The following is a 15,538-nucleotide window of genomic DNA, read 5'->3' as shown; positions in this document are numbered from 1 at the left end:
TGATGGAATATGAGCCTTCTTGAAAAACAACAACCAGTTTCCCTATCCTTATGCAAAACAAACCAGTTAGGTTGCTAGGGTGTCAAATAGTTTGGTGGAAATCCTTGGGAGACACTCAAAATACAGGCATATCGGTGACAGACCTGATAATTTTGGTAATGATTTCATTATTAATTGGTAATTATCTCATTTGTAATTATTTTAGCATAATCTTGGCATTAAAAGCCTGTAAATTATACTCAAACGGGTGAAATTTAAGTGGAAAATACAATAATTTACAATGATGAGTGAGCCAATGAACAGAAGATGTAAACTTTAATTTCTTTAAACCACTTACCTTTCCAAAACACAGCACTATAGATGTATTAATGCATGACTGCCATGCTCTTCTAATGTCTATAGCAATGCTAGCGTGAGCGGCTAACTTCCCTCGAGCTATTAAAGCTCCATGCGTCGCCATTACTCTTTTAAAGGCCGCCCATTATCCTCAATGGAGTTGTCAGAACACTCTTATCTCCATTGCTCTGGTTGCCACCTTATATGTAACCATGGTAACGGCCTATTCAAGGTATTTAATTTTGTTCTTACTTGACAGGAAAACTGCTCCAACAAGGTTGTAGCAATCCATAAAAAAAAAAAAAGACACAATAACCCTATTCACCACAGTTTGAATTAGTTTAATCAGGAAAAACTTCCGATAAAATTCTTTTAATCTCATGTTAAAACTCTTCAACAAGCTTGTTGGGGAGGGTCTATCTAATATATTTAGATCTATTGTTTCTGCAAGTTGTATTAAATATTTATTGTGTTGTTTGGATTTCAAAGGTGTTTGCTGCATTATTAATGAGGCAACCAGATTGCAAGGGGGTGATGTGAGAGCTATATTAATGTCAGAACATGTAGTTAAAGACGTCTCATTTGTTTCGCCCTAAACTCGTCATCATACCCTAATCTCCTTGCCTCCATTGTTTCCTCCTCCCTTTAGGTCACCTAATTAAATAGATTTTCATTTTGTTATATTTATCTGTTTATGGATTTAGCCTTTTTCTTGGTCAAATCAATTTATCTGTGTATGATCTACTGACATGTAATAAAATGAAGTAAAGCTTAGGGATTTACATTAATCTAGATAACAGATGACCTGATATTATGCGTGCCACCAAAACAAACACTAAAGATTACCTCATTCTCTTCAGTCTAGATTATTTCTTAAAATGCAGGCAAACGTATGAATACATAAAACTGAAAACATCCCAGTTTCTCATTCTCTTGCAGTTTATGAGTGAATATCTTCACACAGCTTAGTGGTAATTGGCCCATCATGATCTTATTTCTCTCTGGTCTCAGTTTTATTTGGCTTATATGAGCGTGCCTGTAATAAAGCTTTAATGCTTTACCATGGGGAGATTATCTGACCATAGTACAGCAATGGACATTATCACTCAACTACATGCATCACTTATTCTTCACTCATTGGTCAGAATAGCGGCCGGGGAGCTTGCCATGAGAGCTGCTCTGTAAACTGTATTTGTGTCTGCGAACGTGTGTTTGTGTGCACTTGTGTGCGTCCAAAGTATGTGTGTGTGTGTGTGTGTGTGCTTGGCTTGTTCGTGTTTCGTCTCACTGCCTGTGTCTGTAGAGCGTTAGATGATGTGGGACTTAGCGTGTGTGCTTGTGCGGCCCCGTTGCTAGAATTTGTATGTGGTGTTTGTCGGCAGGCTTGTAGAATGACATTTGGTGAAACGTGGCGGCGGGAGAGGAAACATCTGACTCATAATTGAAGTGCCATGAAAGAAATATGGTCATGAATCTGTATTAGGCTTATGTGCTCAGCTTTAAAGCAGTGGAAGGAGCAGGAGGCAGCGTGCTCAGCCTGACTACCTTCCCACCCTGAAGGCTGATTACAACGCTCAAAAGGATACTCCACAAAAATGACAGAGGAAAACACAGCATATTCAAGGCGAGAAGTCCTGATGACAAAATCGATAGGCCGTAGCGCTCTCATCTCCATCAAAAAGGGAGTCTCAGGATGAATGTAGCTGTGCTTTAGCGATTCACCCAAAGCAATCATCTCAATGTCCTGGAGGATAACGCAGCACTCTTCAGTCACCCTCTTGCGGCTCACATGTAGAGCTATTTGTGCTGAAAGCTAAAGAAGGCTGCCCTTTAAACAGTAAAGTTAGAGGTATTCCTTATCTCTGTCTGTCATCAGCAAATCATTTTATATTACAGATAAAACATAGTCTGCATCAGTTATGTAACTGCTTAACAATCGCTTGCAACTGCATCTTTAAAAACTGCAAGAACTGCCCCACTAATAAATGCTTTAAATATTTTTTGTGCTAAGGTCTCCTTTATCTAACTTTTTAAACATACATGACACAATGAGATGCACTGCCCCCATGCCATTTAATATGATCAACCTGGGTTCTGTTTCATATTTTAAGAGTCTATATGAAATCAAATTTTTATAGAAGATGGTACACATATGTTGCTCAGCCATATAAATAATACAGTGCATACGGTAGGATTCCTAAAAATCTAGTTTTCACAATCCCTGTGCTGCTTGCTTCTTTTTTACTGTTGTAAAGAACAATTTTAGATCATTTTTGGTATCTGGACAAATTTAGATTAACACTGTTTTTACTATATAATTAAAACTGCCTTGAAAAGTTTACTATTGTATGAAAATAAATTCACTTTTTTGTGGTCAAGCAAATAGAGATATATAGAGTATATAAATTATTTTATTAGCACTGCTTTTGCTAAAGATAACTTTGAAAATATGTGCAAAATATGTAGTATGTTAATTACAGCTTAAAGGAATAGTACACCCAAAACATGATTAGCCTTCATTTTCTACTCACCCCCATGCTGAACAACACTCTGGAGTACTTTTTTGATATCTCAAATGCATCTGGAGATCTGGGAGGCTTCTTGCTGTCTGCTGATATTCAAATAATGGAGGTCTATGGTGCACTTTCATCTGGTTTGGTCTGCCGGCTTCCATAGCGTCGTGAACGCGCACGCGCGCGCTTTCAGGAAATCCTATACACTACTGTTTATGCTCTAAAAACATTCTGAATGACTTCGTTTCGAGTAAATTCTGGATGCTACCCACTCAGGACACTTGGAATACATTGGACGAGCAGTATGGAGGAATATTGACACGTTTTTTGTGGACTTTTATGGACCTTTCTGTCTCGGTCGCCATAGACCTCCATTATTTGAATGTCAGCAGACAGCAAGAAGCCTCCCAGATCTCCAGATGCATTTGAGATATCAAAAAAGTACTCCAGAGTGTTGTTCAGGATGGGGGTGAGTAGAAAATGAAGGCTAATCATGTTTTGGGTGTACTATTCCTTTAATTATAAATTTATTACTGTTTTTTGTCTGCACTTTTTCATCAGCATCTAAATGAGTCTAGTATTTTATACGAAGTTTCTTCACAGCATCAAGACTGGATCCAGTATAAGGCTATTTTATGGCAATAGCCTAAATGTAATTAATGCTAAGGTAAAGTCTTTATCAGGTTTTTCTTTTATCTGTTGGTATCAACAGATAAAGGAAGGGTGGGAGAGTGATGTAGGCCGTAGGCAGGGTTCCAGCCAATCAAATAGGCCAAAAAAAGAAAAAAATTATTAATTAATGGATACCCATACCTATAGCTAAATTACCTAACAGGCTTATTTGGGAGTGTGGGAGGATCTGAGAGAAACCGCATTGAATTAACTCATACAAGAGGAAAATGCCAACTTAATGCAGAAAGGCAAGGATCAGAATTCAAATCAGTGACCCTCCAGTTGTACAGCAAGTCTAGGTTTTCATTGCTTCTTATTGTTCATGCTTTTATTTCAAAAAGAAAGGAAAAAAAATATCTATTCAAAGTCACAAAATACAGGTTCAGATAAGGTCTAGATTCCAAATGTGAAATGTCTCTTTATTCATTCATGTATGAGTGTGTAGTTATTTTCTGTCAGCTGATTATACAAAAACCTTAGTTTAGATGAAAGGCAAATAGAGATAAAAAATAATTTTTTTATACACATCTTAGTGGTTGAAGGAATCTGATTTTTCTATCAGCCTAACACACTCTTTCATAACCCGACTTAGTGAAAAACAAATAAAGGTGATAAAAAAAGGCTAAAAACTCATACTTTTAGGACTTGTAGGAAGAGATAGTAAATGAAATTTACCATGTAGATGCCATGTTAAAATGGGTTACATAAAGAATAATAAAAAAAAAAACAGATTAAATAATCCCCAGTGGTTCAGTTAACATGGTATGAGTTAAAGAAATGGGGGATATACTGTACACTGTATTGCTTTTCCTTATTAAATGTAATGAGGCGAATCTATGTGCACATAGGAGCAGAGCTGGGATAGTTTCTGGGATTTCTTGGTAAAGAGAAAGATGAGCAGTGACTCAAATAGCCTGGTATATTACTGCCTGTTTCTTGTGACCTGATTTTAAAAGATAAATATTTTAAAAAATTAACCTGGACACAACATTTTGCAATACACAAACTGAATCAGTTTATCATTTTTAGATGCTTTTTGGCTCACAGGGTTATGGTTTATTTAAGTTTATCTACATTTTGGATTAAAAAAAACAATCAATTTTGAGGGGTTGAGGAAAATATCTTAACAGCTAAGATGTTTTTATATCAGTGGATGCATCGACTAAAGGAGCGTCTTTTCTTTTTTTAAGTATTTGTTTCACACAGGACGATTCTAGAGGGGGGACCCACCTCTTCCACCAACTATCTGTTAAAGGTATTTGCCTCTCTGTGCAAAACAACTAATTGCAAGTATGAGGTTTGTCTTATACCTGATCCCTATATTAATATATATATATATTTTCTAGATTGAAGTTGTTTAAAGAGATCTAAAAAGTAAAAAAAAAAGTAAAAAAAATAAAAAAATAGAATCCACTGGACTCTGCTTTCCAAGTTTGAAGATGTTTTGCTTCCCATCTAGGAGGTTCTTTTCAATTCAATTTAATTGGCCTATTTCATACTAGCTATTAGCTTGTACCAATGCATATCCAGGTGACATTATTAAGGTTTTCTCCTGCAAGTAAATAATAACTGTTTATAATTTTTCAGCAGAAACCTAACTTAATCCCAATCCGTCATATTAAAACGATGGTCTAATGAATCATTGTAAATGTTCTGTACTTTATGGCCCCATTTATAACTAGTTATGGCAGAGTAGCTAGGAAATATCAGGACAACACAGCAGTGTTGACTAACAAATTCATCTTTTGGTGTTTATACAAGATTTCTTATTTATTTCTAAAAGGATAAAGTGGCACCAGGCACACTTTACATAACAGCCAGCAACAAATTAGGTGAAATGTGAGGCAATATTTAAAGAAGGAAACAGTACAGAGTTTTTTTTTTTTTTTTTTAAATGTTCTTTCTATTACCACTTTATATGTAAAAAATATGCAAGGTTTGAGATCAATTTTGATCAAAAGATGAATGAAAATGGTAAGAGAGCTTTGGTAGGGCACTAACAAACTCCATTTTGTGTGGTTTTAGCTGTTTCCATGGAGCTTTCATCACTCTATTTCGCTGTGTTTTTTTTTTCCTCACTGCCCTCCGCAAACCACACAAACACACTAGTGTCTGAAAGGGGATTTATCTGCGTGAGTTCGTCTGCAACCAACCACAACTCAGGAAGATCCTCTTTCAACACTAACAAACCTGTTTCCTCTCCTCTCTCTCTTCTACATCACACCCATCTCATCACTTCTCAACCTCATTACAATAATTTCTTAATTTATTCCAAATCCCAGCCACAACAACAAACCCACACTCAGTCGACTCAATTACTGCAACTTGATCCATAACCAGACTGTATTCAAGCACCACATCAAGAAGAGGCATAAAGGATATTCATATTTTACAGTTGTGTCTGTGTTTTTCATTAGGCCTCATTAAGTGTGTGTGAGGCAATCAGTAGCGCTCATTACACTGAGATGCCCTATAAAGATGCCCCAGAAAAATGTCCTTGAAGGACATGGTAAAAAAAGAAAAAAAAAAAAAGGATGCTTACCGAGGACGCCGACTCGATAGTTGAGAGTGATAACGATGACGTTTCCATAGCTGGCCAAGACGCTCCCGTCGATCATGTTTCCCGTCCCTTCCATGTAGGACCCTCCGTGGATGTAGATCATCACAGGCTTGGCCCCGGTATCTCGGATGTCTGCAAGAGTGCCATCATTAACATATTCACATTGTCGTCCATCCGCTGCGGTTAAAGGGTCAAGTCAGTTTCAGATACACATGGTGACCATAAACAAACAAACTGACAACCCCTCCCAGATACCAGCTCTAATCATACAGTCCAGCCTGCTGGCCTGCAAATGGAAATTGATGCAATATTCTTCTATTGGATCTTCTCTAAGAGAAACTTAAGTCCACTTGAATTCAACCCTCTGCTGCTTTATGTATTTACACCTAAATAGCATCTCACAGAAGTAGGAACACAGCTCCCATTTATGCAGATATTTCATTATATCTTTTAATAGAAAACCAGTGAAGATGTTGCTTCTCTTGGACATATAGTAATGTAAAGTGGTCAGGGTACAGCTGTATGAGACTATAACTTATTGCAGTATGCTAGCAGCCTCAAAAGACTCCCAGCAGTCTTGTTGACTGCAGGCAAGACACACTTGTCTTTGTACTCATCACCTGATTTCCTGTCACACACTCAACTGAATCAAGACAAGTTTTCCTCCTGACAATATAAAACATGGTTGCGTTCATCCATGTCCTTAGTCTGCTTGTCTTTATCAAATTGTTTGTGTTCTCTTATCATAATTTTCATCATTTCAAGAAGAGGCTTCCTTCTGGGATGACAGCCATGCAGACCAGTTACAGACTAATGCTTTGTTTGGCACAAAATCTGTTCACCCCTTCAACCTCTGTAGCAATTCTGGAGGCACTCATGCATTTATTTTCCCAACACAACCTCTGGATATGGGGCTGAGCGCATGCATTGAACATATTTGGCTGGCAAGGCCTTTTCTGACTGGAACCTGCCTTTTTAAACCATAGTATGGTCTTGGTCACCATGCTGCAGCTCGGTTTCAGGTTTTGGGACAATCTTGCTATAACCTACCTACTTTATATAGAGCAGCACTGATTTTTTTTGGATCCACAGACAGTTTTAACCATTTCCAGCAGGGAGTTAAAATGGTTAATTGGAGACATTTAAATTTTACTTTTACTATTTTCAAAACATTAAAGGCTGAGTTTTTAAATAAATGTATTCTGTTTTACATACAAACTGCATACTGATTGCCTTGCAACAAGCATCAGAGAGAGGTGTACTCACTTTTGTGAGATAATATATATATATATATAATTTTAGTGCTTTGCAAAATATTCAAAGAACAATTTCTTGGGCAGATGATGCTGTAATACCCTAAAGAGATGATAAACCTAGAGTAATAACAGCATCATGCCTTAGATATGCTTTAGTTTACTGGGTATAAGAATAGAGGTCAGGGTTGATGGGAAGATTAGAACCACTAGATTTAGGGTGATCTTGGGAGAAAACCTCCCAAAAGCACCAGAACATTTTAGAAAGTTTATCTTCAAGCAGCATAATAATCCATGAAATAAAAGGAGAGCTGTAGTAGAAGATTTTCTATGTTTTAGAACGGCTCACTCATAGACAAAACCTAAATCCAAAGGAGAAACTGTGGTAAGACTTGAACAATTATGCTGTTTAACAAGGTTCATATGATTTTACACAGCTTACGGTATCCTGCTAAATAAAATAGGAAATAATTTCACTGTATGTGCAAAGCTGGTTGAGACATAAGGAAACAGCCATGCAGCTTTAATTGCAGCAACATACAGACTCAAGGCACAAAATTTAAATGCAGGCCACACCTCTGGTATATAAATATATATTTGTTTTAGAAATTTTGTGCTAAGGTCTAAGGGTAATTCTTTTGCAAATCATTGCACATCTACAAACCAAGTTGTATTCAGATGCAGGTTAACTTCCAGGAACTGGGGCACTATTTAAGCATAAACATGCAGAAATCCATTAAGGGAAATAAAGAGAGAGGTACTAAGACACATCTCCTAAGCATGCAGAAGGCTAATCTGGCCTGACAGTAATAGGGGGAAAATGCTCTAGCTAATTACACAATGCTATCTTGTGTCTCCTTTTTTTTACACAGGCCTATCGTGCAACAGCAAATTGTTTGCACGGTTCCAGTCCTGCAGTCCCCGTAAGCTATGTTTTCAGCTTCTGTTTTTGGTAAAACGTTGTTTATTTTTCTCCCTAAGCAGGGGTTTTGATACCCAGCTGGGGTGACACTCCAGCACGTCCAGAGGTAGAGAAAAGGAAAGAGAAAAAAAAGTCTCTGTCTGAGGAATAGACTTGAATAACTGACTCTCTAACTGGACCTGGGAGACAAGACAAGAAACTCTCTTATTTTCACTCCTTCTTCCCTCAGCGTTTCTCTATAGCTTTTTGCCTCCACCCACCACCCCCTTCTACCCCTTCCACCCTCCCACTTTGTATCACTTTCACTCACAGTCTCTCCCTTGTCTCTCACTGTTCCTCCCCTGCCTTTCCTCCATCTCTGTCCAACACCCTCTCCTTTTTTTTGCAGTAGTGAGAATGAGAAGGGGTAGGAGGGCAACGAGTGCTGAAGATGGAAGGAGAGTAGAATGAAACACACAAACAAAAATGGAGGAAATAAGGAAAACAACAGAAATACATAAAAAGACAAGAAGAATGAGTCAGATTTAAAAGGGGCGGCATTGTATCTGGTTGCTCTGGTTACAGAGTATCATCATCCTGAGCTATCTTGTTTGGAATAACCTGCATCCACCTCCAGGCACTCCTCGTGATCCTAGAACCCTCTGCCCTTTCTGCTAATCGCAGAGGACAACTGCAAAACTGTTTTATGTAGGGACACATTTTTCTTTAACCCCCATTTCCGACCTAATCCGTGTTTTCTTTCCTCTTTATTTTACTATCCCCTGAGTTATTTGTGGTTCTGTTAGGTTTAAAAGCAAAGCAGTAACTTGTTTATGATGTGGACTTATTTATGGCTACCTTTATCTTGCTGGTATCTGAGAAGGCTACCCGGTGAAATGTGATTTAAAGCTGACACCTTTCTGGACACACTTATCTTAGACAAGAGGAAGAGAAGGAGAGGGAGGAGGGGTGGTGTGTGGTGAGAAAAAAGCATTAAAAGTACAGTCAGAGAGGGAAGAAAGAACTAAGAGGTGAGGTGAGCAGGGACAAGGGAGAAGCAGAACGATATTCTCCACAAGCTATTCAAACAAAAGGGCCACAGATACAAAGAAAATGGTGGAGAGGTAGAAAGAAAAGGGAGCAGAAACAACAAAAAAAAGAAACAGATTAGTCATGTCAATGTTATCAGTCACCTCTTTTGTTGTTTTACATTGGGTCTCCATTTGGGAGAAGCTTCCACTTATTCTAATCTATTTATTAAGTCAATCTGGCATGAGAAGTGTCACAGATATGATATAAATCTCTTCCTGACAGGGATCTTTTTTTGAATGATTACGATCTCAGCCAGACCGTTGCTTCACAGAGAAAATAAAATAAAATGTTTTCCAGACACATCTGAGCAGCAACAACAAGTATTTTGTATTGACCAGTTATTTTTTTTTTCTCGACTATTCTGGATGACCCAATCTGCTGAACAAGGTGACTAAGTTGTTTCCATCAGAAAGTGTCATGATTCACCATTTCCCTCGAAGGCAAACACATCATTACTACAACACATATTATTAGCATCAAGAATCAGCACCAAGCTTTGGCTGAAAAAAAGAAGAGACACATTCATTAATAAACAGAATTGTTTATATAACCTGGCTGGTTACCAGTATCATGGTTTCTCAGGGTTTAAAATGTTCATTGTGTTAAAGCAAAATATATTTTTCACATCATTTTTTACTAATTTTATAGAGATGACACAGAAACTGCTGGAGTTACAGGAGTTTTCTTTGCCTTTTTGAAGGATTAGGCAAAGACGGCCACCCAAAGCTATTGTGCACTGCTAAGCAGCTGGCTAAAAGAAGTCAAGTGCATTTTTTCATTGATTACTGGAAAAAAATAGACTACTACAATTAGGAAAAATCCACATACCATGGCTGTTACAGTCAGACATGGGCACTAGCGGTACAGGTAGCTCTACTAACCAGTAAATATTGGCACAAAAAGTTGGTTAAAATAGCCCTTTGGCTCCATTTCTATCATATGTTCTGTTTTTAAAAGAACAGCTTCTACTCATTTAATGGTGTCCTATCTAACTCTGAACAAAATAACTAACTTTGAGATTATTAACTCGAGATTAAGGACAGACAGACAGATATGTTTCCTTAACTTTTCCAATTAACTCCAAAAAGGCTACATTTGAATTGTCAAAGTTTGCCTCTATGTCAACATTATGTCCACATTAAATCTTTAGATATCCATAACCACATTGGATAAAAAAAATGCGATTTGTGTGTGGAAAAGAGGTCCAAATGTATAAAAATATTTCTTGCAAAATATCCAAATGAGTAAGAACATTACCTTATTTGGTTAGAAATACAATCTGGAATCAAAATAGCTTTTTTTTGGCAAAAGAAATACACTATTGCAATAATTGTTTACAAGCCACTGATAGATCTTTAAAATGTTTATTCTAGATGTTTGTCATCTGTACAAACAAAGGGATAGGGAATTAAATCTTTCTAATTGGGTGAAACAATACCTTAAATTTTCTTCAGGAAAAGTAGGAAGTGACGCTTTTCTAATTTAATCTTAACAATCTAGATCAGTATAGAACCATGATACTGTTAAACCATAGGATTCCTACTCAAGGTTATATTACTCATGCCTTGAGTAGTCTTGGTCCATGCCTGTTGGTATGCTTCATTAAAGCACCATGCAAGGTTAAATCAAAATGTGAAATAAGGTAAATACATTCATGTTTTGACCAAATAAGATAAACAAACAAATAATAAAGACAGTGAATGATGAAAATGTATGTATTATGCATCAAACAGTGCTCACGCAAATCAGTATTTGCTTATATTCTTTTAGTTGAGTAAGATCATGCAGCACCCACTACACATAGACATACATTCATTCACTCCCAGCACTTATTCTATGAGCAGCAGATTATTGCACCACAGTAGAACAAATTTACTTAGTATTGCCCAGTGCATAAATAAATCAAAGGTTCTCTGCTTGGACAGCGGCGACAGTTAGACCTACAAATACATCACAGGGCATGAATTTTAGAAAAGGACTAAGGGGCACAACCTTTCAAAGGTGCCTCTGGACTGATTGAAGTGTCAGTGGGAGGCATAACTCAAACCGACGCCAAGCCTCTTAGTGTTGCTGCTGCAAGTGAAACCAGCCAGGAGGGCTCAGAGCACTCTTTCCTTCCTCTGCTATCTTATTTTCTCTCTCCACCTGTACCCCCCCACCTTTTTGCCCTTAGCCTTTTCTCAGCACTGAAAGCAGTCAGTCATATATATCTGACGCTGAAACCCCCAGAACTGGCCTTGACACTTCGGAGTGGGACAGGACAAAGCTGAGTGGAGATAACTGTCGCGGCATGCACTGTGTCAACGCTTGGGGAAACATGGTGGCTGTCAGCGGCTATCAATGAGGTCTGAGGTGGGAGGGAAAGGGCGACAACGTCCTGATGTGGTAAGACATGACATGTACCCTACTGTAGTGCTCTTGTTAGACCAGGCTCAATCACACATTTCTGACAAGTCTATTATAAGCAACATTTACATTTAAGAAAGGTCTAAGAAGGCTCTCACAAAGTAGATCGTAAAATTATACTTCATAATACAGAAGCTCCTTTTAGATCAATTCTTCTGATTTCTAGAATGGCTTTTGACACAGCTTTGTTTGAGCATACAGGAGACCTAATGATCCTATTTTTTATGCATTTAAAATGACCCTTAATGTATGTTTGGGATTGTTGCCTTGTTGCAAAAAACTGTTGCCCAAGTTTCAGCTGTGTAGCTGCTGATTTGAGATGACATGAATAAAATTAGAGATAGTTCTCCTTCATCCATCCTCCACTTTGTGCAATGCACCAGTACCTCTGGCATGATGCCAGAGCCTTCACCATGCTTGACTTTGTTTTCAGGTTTAGCCTCGCATTGACTCCTCCAACCCTAACTCTTGTCATTATGCTCTCACAGCTCAATCTTTTTCTCATCTACCCATTCTGTAGAAAGCATTTAGCTTACCCATGAGGGCAACTTAAGATTTCAATTGAGATTAATTTAACTCCAGGGGCTTCTTTCTTGGTTGACATGTGTGCATGTTTGTTTTCGTGGCCCTGTCTTAGAAGTTCTTGCTACTTGTTCTCAATATGTTATCAGAAAAAGCTATTTTCTGGCAGGGTGTCAGACAACTGTTATGCAATTGGTTCAGATTTGGATGGGCGTTGTTAAGTAGGACAAGCAGAGATGTTTTTGCCCTTTTCTTTTGGGTTAGGAATTTGCCTTTAACATAATGAATTGATTTGAGAACCGGATACCTGCTTTGAAGACAAAATATGAACATTTGTATGAGAAGTCTTCTAAGTAATATAAAGTAGTTGTCCCTCCCTACTCCTTTATCCATCAGAAAAATAACCCATCGGCCATTTTCCAAGTTTGACCTGGTGGATCCTGGGTTTTTCCTGAATATATTAACCATATTTCCAGAGTATGATGACCTTTCTTTCTATGGAAGACATTTTGGATTGGATGGTAAAAACCTGGACCAGTGTGGAAGTTTCAAAGAGACAGTGACCCAAACATACAGATGCCTGGCTCTGAGGTTAAGCAAGCTTTTGGGATGGTGTTCTTGAAACCTTAGCCTAATTAAAATAATAATCAAGAGCCAGCCTTAAAAGCTAAACCCAACAAAAGTTAAAGTCACTCAATAAACTCTACCAAGAGAACTAAAGTGTAAAAGAGTGCAAATGCATTGTGGTCAATTATCTACTCAGATGTATGGCAGTAAGATATATATGGCTGTTATATGTAGTTCTCTAAGGAATTTTTTATCAAATTTATTGGGCTTTGCTCAATTATTAATGTATAATGTTGACTCTCTCTGGGTTATAAAGATCCCAAATAAATCCCAACATTTTCACCCATTACTTTTTTTTCTATAAAAAGTAAGATCAAGCTAAAAAAAATCTACCCATCACCTAACATTTCTACTAGAAAATGATAATAGCTGTTTGACAAACAACTTCGTAAACTTTTTATTTACAGATTCTAAGCTCAAGTTTTCTGTTGGTCCATAGTTTTAGTACACTGTATTTAGACATAGTTTGTAAAGTAACGTTGAGTGTAACATTGAGTGAGCTTCATGTATCTGAAATCGAGCCCTTTTTACCGACCCACTTCCGATTTTAATGAATTTAACTCTGCTATGTAAAGCATTCAGGAACTACTGAACATCACCTTTACCTTGCTGAGCTTTAAGGGTAGCTTGCAAAGCGACTGGTAAAGTGAAATGGAAAATGCCTTTCAAGCTATTTGCAGGCTATTTGTACAAACTCTGTTTTCTCTTCTCCCTTAATGGTATCAAGATTAGTTTTTTTATCTGATTCAGCTTGAATGTATTCACCCGGTGGTCGATTAGTTTCACAAACAGCTAGCTTTTTTTCTATCAGTCTGTAAAAGCTATTTCACCTTTTTTTATTTTTTATTTTAAACTAAAGTTTAATCTGCAAGGCAAGAAAGGCACACGCATCTTAAACTAAAACCAAGACAACGCAACCAAACTGAAGCCCTGTTTTACCACAAGCCAAGCCATGTTAAGACTGGTCTTGTCCTTTCCTACATCTTAGGCCTCTTAAGACGAATAAGGTGACGTTTTATTGAAGAGAAGTCTAAAAGCCTGACTCCTGCTGATCTACATTACACTCTGTCACTCTATTACTCTTTTGTAGAGAAGGTCTGTCGTTTCATGTTTTAGATCTGTAGAACTCAAAGGAAAGGACTGGCTTCTACAAACACTGAGTGGCAGACTGTGAAGTAATATCTTTTTATCCTTCAGTAAGAGTGACACTTTTTTGAACGATTATTCCTCAAAATGTCTCCAATAATAGCAAATAAACATTTCCTGCTGTAAAGCTCAAAAGTCAACTCATAGAACCTTAAAGGCAGAGAATTTTAAAAGCAAGAATACCGGCAGAAGTGATCAATTTGGAAAAAGAAAACTACAGCTAGAGAATACTGCACGGAACTCTTTTCTCCAGACATTTTGGCAGCCCTGAGTGATGTCATATGTCACATTAGATTAACGAAAACCTAATCACCGGTTTGACCTTGCTATATGAAGAATAAAGTGACTGTTAGTGCATGCACCTTTGCAAATATTGACACAACTAGAGTTAACAGGAATAATGCACTTTGTGAGAATGTGACTTTTTGCTCCTTGGCTGCTGATCTTGGCTGCAGAGCAGGATGAGCATGTACATGAATAAGAAAAGCGAGAATGGAAAGATGTGGGCCAAGACTTTGTGAACTAAACTGAAGGGAAGAGACTGAAAAGCAATGCTGTTAGAAAAAGAACCCCACACCCCTTTGGCCTCAATCTGGATGAGAAGTTAAAGCAGTGGAGATGCTGCCATTTTAAAACATCCAAAGAACATGTATTTCATTACTGCCTTAATGATAAATAATGTTCTATATTTTGATGCAGGCAATGTTACTAAAAGATGCTTCATGTGGAATTTATTTTGCCTTATTTAGTTGAAAAAATCAAAAAACAAAAAAGAATTCAATAATGACTTTGGTTGTGTCTGAGAAAACTCTAAAATACCTATTGTTGGTTTGCTCTCTGTCATTTTCTCACCAAGCAAAGCATACCCCACAAATTTAGCAATATAGACTGTTGTTTTCCAGTTTGTTTCACAAATAAGTCTGGCTGTTACTTAACAATTCATCCTTTACATTAAAGACAGATCATATTGTCCATTTCTGGTCCCCGTCTGTCTGGAAGCTCTGTTCAGGCAGCTGTCTAATGCTGCACAGAGAGCAACTAAAACAGGTAACTGAATTTTACAATTAAAGCAAAGCATTACATTTATTAGGCGGGAATACTTTTCCTTATGGTATTCTTTCTGCGTGACCTGAATATACAATGAAATATAGTAAAATCTTAATAACAAAAAGTCACATCAAACTAGAGATTTGACATTTTGGCCTTTTGACTGCATAACAAAGATAAAGTACATCTATTGAATTATAATTAGAAAAAAATAAAAAATGGTGCATTTAAAGGGTTATTATGCCATAAACCTTGCCTTTTGACCTAGTTAACCATTAGCCTGGTGAGACCATCCTGATCTCGCAAGCCTTCACTCGCGAGATTTCACTCGCTAATCAGTCTGGAGACTCTCCGTTGAAGAAAATTTGGAGCCGTTCACCAAACAAACGTCCAATCAGCGTTGGCTTTGAGGCGGGTTGAGGTGTGACGCAACGAGAAGCGCGACAGTTCAGTCTAAAGAACA

The 15,538-nt window shown here is 37.6% G+C and overlaps 1 protein-coding gene across 1 annotated transcript in view; it reads right to left on the bottom strand.

Moving 5' to 3' along the window:
* nlgn3 (neuroligin 3) overlaps positions 1 to 15,538 on the bottom strand; it is a 268,431-nt gene that overhangs the window by 150,345 nt on the left and 102,548 nt on the right. The window contains exon 5 of the mRNA XM_015381581.1: positions 6,064 to 6,213. Coding sequence (XP_015237067.1) covers positions 6,064 to 6,213 — 150 coding nt within the window. The remainder of the gene's footprint in view (positions 1 to 6,063; positions 6,214 to 15,538) is intronic.

The sequence above is a fragment of the Cyprinodon variegatus genome, unplaced genomic scaffold (assembly GCF_000732505.1).
Source record: "Cyprinodon variegatus isolate N-32 unplaced genomic scaffold, C_variegatus-1.0 Scaffold236, whole genome shotgun sequence".
NCBI classification, from domain to species: Eukaryota; Metazoa; Chordata; class Actinopteri; order Cyprinodontiformes; family Cyprinodontidae; genus Cyprinodon; species Cyprinodon variegatus.
This window is presented reverse-complemented; position numbering and strand designations above follow the sequence as displayed.